Source organism: Montipora foliosa, chromosome 4 (genome assembly GCF_036669935.1).
Source record: "Montipora foliosa isolate CH-2021 chromosome 4, ASM3666993v2, whole genome shotgun sequence".
In the NCBI taxonomy this organism is placed as follows: Eukaryota; Metazoa; Cnidaria; class Anthozoa; order Scleractinia; family Acroporidae; genus Montipora; species Montipora foliosa.
In genome coordinates this window covers 29832632-29837631 of record NC_090872.1, presented here as the reverse complement: position 1 = coordinate 29837631, position 5000 = coordinate 29832632, and the positions used below count along the sequence as shown (strand labels likewise).

The following is a 5000-nucleotide window of genomic DNA, read 5'->3' as shown; positions in this document are numbered from 1 at the left end:
CCCCGTAAATCAACTTCTGGGACATTATTTTCCATTGGTGGCCGTGGGAAATCTGGAAATCCTCTTCAATCTATTGAATGCTACGACTGGTTTCACAATTGCTGGTTTCAAGGTGCTGAGGTGTCCACACCTCGACGACATGTTGCAGTGGCATCAGTCGGAGGAATGGTGTATGCGATTGGTGGCCATGATGGTGGTTACCATTTGAACACAGTTGAACGTTTTGATCCTGATATAAACCAGTGGAATGAAGTCTCACCCATGGACATTTCACGGCGTGGAATGTCAGCTGGTGTTCTTGCGGGGCAAATTTATGTTGCTGGAGGCTTAGATGAGACAACTTGCTTTGACACAGTTGAAAGGTGCACATACATTTTGTTACCGTACTTTTTGACCAACAAGCTTAACTTCAACTTCACATGTATTGCTCATTTTCAGTCTCAAGACAGCCATGTCATTGCCAAATGACTATGGTTGTACAGCAAAATTTTTGAAGCACGAATCAGCTATCTTTCTGTTATACAGTGCAGTATTAAAGTGGTACTATGATCAAAAATTCAAATGTTTTTTTCTTTGGATTTCAAAACTATGTTAACTAAACAGCAAGTGACCAAAGTTTTAAGCCTTAATTTCAAAGAGACACTTGTTTATTTTAATCAGAATTTTCCTATTTAATGGTCCGCCATTACTAACTTTAAAATCTTGAGAGGGTTGGATCTATGAGAAAATTAAGTCAAAGACTCACTAGTTTAAGAACGCAATGCATTTGTACATGGCTGAATTAATATGCAGCACAGGAATTTTGGGCTTTCAGATTTTAAAACTCGTGTTTTGCATACATAATAAACTGTGTTTACATGCTGAATTTTTAAGCTATTGAGTAAAATAATGACATCACTTTTCCCTAGATCCAACCCTCTGAGGTCCAATTGGTCAGTTTTGAATGTGAGTAATGGTGGACCATTTTGCCAGGGAGATGTAAAGCAAATACACTTTCAAAATCTGAAGAAAAAAGTGATTTTTTGATCATAGTATCGCATTTTCTGACTTCGGTTGTGCAAAGGATGGATTAGCCCTATCCCCCGGATAATTCACTATCCAGTGTATAAGTCATGGCGAAACAAATGATTATTGCACAGTGACTATCCAATGGTTAGTGATTTATCTGGTAGATACACTGTATATGTAGCATTATCCTCCTTTTGAACTACTGGGGATTGAAGAATATCATGATCTGGGACCTTTGAATGTCGACCTCTACAGGTTGATGATAATTGTGGGATCTCTGAGCACACCAAACTGCAACCAGATTCAGTTAGCTGATGTTTGATTTTTGTAAGGGAGAAAAAAATAATATCAGGGTCCCTCTCATATAAAGTTTGTAATAATTTAGTTTTTAATTTATTCAATTATGTATGTTAAAATCTCTCTCAGTAAGGCTATCCTTGATTGTTTTTTCTTTGGTCATTCTCACAAGTGACCAGCTCAAGTGACAATCATTTTTCAAGAATTTTCAACATAGCAAATACAAGAATTTTATGCTTTATCGTTCTCATTCTTTTTATCATTTATCGTTTTCTTGCAACCAACTCTGCATGGTCAGACTGTGGGTGTGTTAGTGAAATTCCACTGATCATGACAAAACTAAAATGATCACTTTTTTGCAGATACGATCCCGAGAGTGATACATGGAGCACAGTTGCGTCAATGCTGTTTCCCCGTGGGGGTGTAGGTGTGGCTGGTTTGGGTGGCTACCTCTATGCTGTGGGGGGTAATGATGGAACAGCATCACTGCAGAGTGTGGAAAGGTACAACCCTCACACCAACAAGTGGAGCGCTGTGGCACCAATGAACCGCAAAAGAGCAGGTAGAGTGGTCAGCACCAGCGTATAAAGAATGCTACCAACAACCATGGCTAACTGTCATGATAGAAAATTAGCCCTTCGTTATGTTTCGTTCTACTTGTCAAAAGAATCTTTATATTTTTCTCTTGTTCAGTTAAAAGCATCTAAAGGATTAATTTAAGTTCTTTTTGTGCAAAAGATCGATTTTGAGAAACATTTTAAAAGGAAAATTAATGATAAAAACGTTACATGATGTTTTGATGACCTCATGTCATCATTGTCGAATGTGAAAGAAATTACATAAGTGACATTATACTGAAATGGGTGTGTGTGTGAATTACAAGTATGCAAATGGTGAAATGATGGCATGAGGTTGTCGAAACGTCATGTAACGCTTTTATTGTTAATTTTCCTTTTGAAATCTTTTGTGCAAAACTGGTAAAATATCTGTCTGTTGAAAATGTAGAAAATTAATTTGTCTCTGTTGTTGGCCCTAGATGTACTTGAAGAGTCTGGATTAGGCTCCAGACTTTTCATGTTAAATTAACAACTCTTTGGTGAAATTTATTGAATACAATGATAAGTTTAAAATAACCAAAGAGCAGTGAAAACATACAACTTACTACGTAGATGGAAATGTCTTTTAATGTTTTTATTCGCAGGTGTAGGTGTTGCTGTGGCTGGAGAATATTTGTTTGCCATTGGTGGATTTGATGACTCCTCTCCTTTGGATTCAGTTGAGAGATATGACCCACACACAAACCAGTGGACGTATGTGGCAAACATGACAACGTGCAGGGGAGGAGTGGGCACTGGTGCAATGGGTGGCCGCCTGTGGGCAGTAGGAGGCCATAATGGTGAACATTACTTGAACTCGGCAGAGACATACGACCTTTTAACTGACACGTGGGAAGAGGTTGCACATATGCATGAGTTTCGTGCTGGCTGTGGTGTCGTTGGGAGTCCCTGTGATGTTGAAGACTTGAGAAATGCGCTTGACTCATCGAATCAAAGCATCAAGGAAGAAATTTGATTGGTAGATTAGCTGCTCATTTTTAGCAAACTGCATATTTAATTGAGGAAGCAGAGGAACTAGAGAGAATAATGTTTAAATGACTGGGGGATGTTGATCGAAAAAGCATTAATTTTATTCAGAAAATAAGGCTGTCATTGGAAGATCATGGAGGTAACAGAACTTTCACCAAATCTGAAAACTACTTCTTAAAACCCATTATAGATAGTTTTTTTAAACCAAAGCTTTACTGAATCATATATTTTTAACCACATCCAGTTTAGTTTGAGTCGATTGAATTTCCCGTTATGCATTTTTCCCTGTTATGCACTTAAAAGTCCAACCATTTTGATTGAAACATTCCCACTCTTAGCAAAGGCTGCAAAACCCCTTAAGTTAATACTACCATTTTTTTATCCAAGTTCAGAGCCAAGCCAATCAAAAATGGTTTTCCGAGTTGATAGAGCACAAGAGAACAGTCAGGTATTCCTTATTGCATCCTCATGGAATGCAAGAGAGATTTGCCTTGTTGGAGGTTTCCTCTTGTCTATAACTATGATATCTTGTTTGAGCAATGTTTAAAAACTTAGCCCCTTTTGTCTTCCCTCTTTGTCCAATCAAAGCCAATAGATGTGAAGAATTTGTATCAGTTCTGCTACTTTTCCACAGCATCGATAATTTTTTTATCCCATAGTTTCCTCTACTGTCCAAGACATTCCTCATCTTTTACTCAAACAGCCTTAAAATTTTGAAGTTGACATATATTTTTTTTACAAATTCCATTTTATAACTTTTCATTCTGCATGTATCATACAGGAAGACCGTTACTGGTTTTTGGAAATGTCTGTTTTGCTTATGCCATTGGTGATTTGTCCACGATCAAAATGTTTGGCATTATTTATAGCCTTAGGGTGTGTGATACTTGTAACTTCAGTTAGCTTTGAAAGAGTTCATGTTGCAGACAACATTTTTGAGAGTACTAATTAACCCTTTAAGCCCTGAGGGGTTCCCCATTGACGAGTAAAATCGTCTGGCGTTAGACAGAGTAAAATCTGTAAGTGCCATTTGGCACTCTCAGGGCTGAAAGGGTTAAACAGGGACATAGTTTTTTGATGCTGTTAGCTTAACCCTTTAAGCCCTGAGGGGTTCCCCATTGACGAGTAAAATCGTCTGGCGTTAGACAGAGTAAAATCTATAAGTGCCATTTGGCACTCTCAGGGCTGAAAGGATTAAAGGCATACACATGTAAACTAGATGCCAAATTTCTAGCAGTAAATGTCTAACTTCCACAATCCATTTCTGCTAAGGGCCATCACTTACCTGGTCTGCATGTTTATCTTATGGACACTCTATCATCATGATTTTTTAAAATTTACAATTTTTGTCAGTTTTTTTGCAAAAGGTTTTACATTACCGGTATTTGCTTGAAGTTAATTTGGCCATAATTCGACAAAAAATCAAGGTGTGAAAAAGTTTGTATCCAGCCATTCATTGTTTAGATCCACATTTGGAAATAAGGTTCATGAAAAGCGAATCTCATCAGCAAATTATCAATATGAAAGTTGCCTTGGTTAAATGATTACATAGTAGACAGAGTAGAGTTTTGTTGCCTTGGAAACTTTGATCCATTTAGATTATTGGCTTTCATGTGAAATGAATGTGAATAAGTGTTTTTTTTTGGGTAGGGGGAGGGGGTAAAGTTTTGGATGTATGTACAGGTGGGGTCTTGTAAAATAGTAAATTTGGTATAAAATGTAAGCCCTTGCTGGTCATTATTAAACAGAAACAATAATAATAATTGCATTTCATCTGAAATGTAAGCACAAGAATCAGCATAGGCTCCAACATCCAAACTTAATGTATAAGGTGACTGTACAAATGTAAATTCATATTAATTAAGCATTGTTGGTGTTATGTGTGTTTGTAAATTGAAATTAAGCAGTGTGAAAAAAGAAATAAATTCTCAGAAATATATATTCTTGTAGTGTATTTGTAATTTTTTTGACTCTTTTTATGTGTTACTTGGAACACCAGACGGCTGTTTATCAGGAAAAAAATGATGATGATGATGATGAGGATTGTGGTGTCATTGACGATGACGATAATTTCAGTATGGAATCTTATGACTTGGAATTTTTAACTGA

General features: G+C 36.9%; 1 protein-coding gene across 1 annotated transcript in view; it reads left to right on the top strand.

Annotated features, from left to right (window-relative positions):
- Window positions 1-4840, top strand: part of LOC138000567 (kelch-like protein 8) — a 5853-nt gene extending 1013 nt beyond the window's left edge. Inside the window, exons 1-3 of the mRNA XM_068847066.1 lie at window positions 1-362; window positions 1668-1867; window positions 2507-4840. The exon at window positions 1-362 is cut by the window's left edge and continues 1013 nt beyond it. Coding sequence (XP_068703167.1) covers window positions 1-362; window positions 1668-1867; window positions 2507-2877 — 933 coding nt within the window. The 3' untranslated portion in view covers window positions 2878-4840. The remainder of the gene's footprint in view (window positions 363-1667; window positions 1868-2506) is intronic.
- The last annotated feature ends 160 nt before the right edge of the window (window positions 4841-5000 follow it).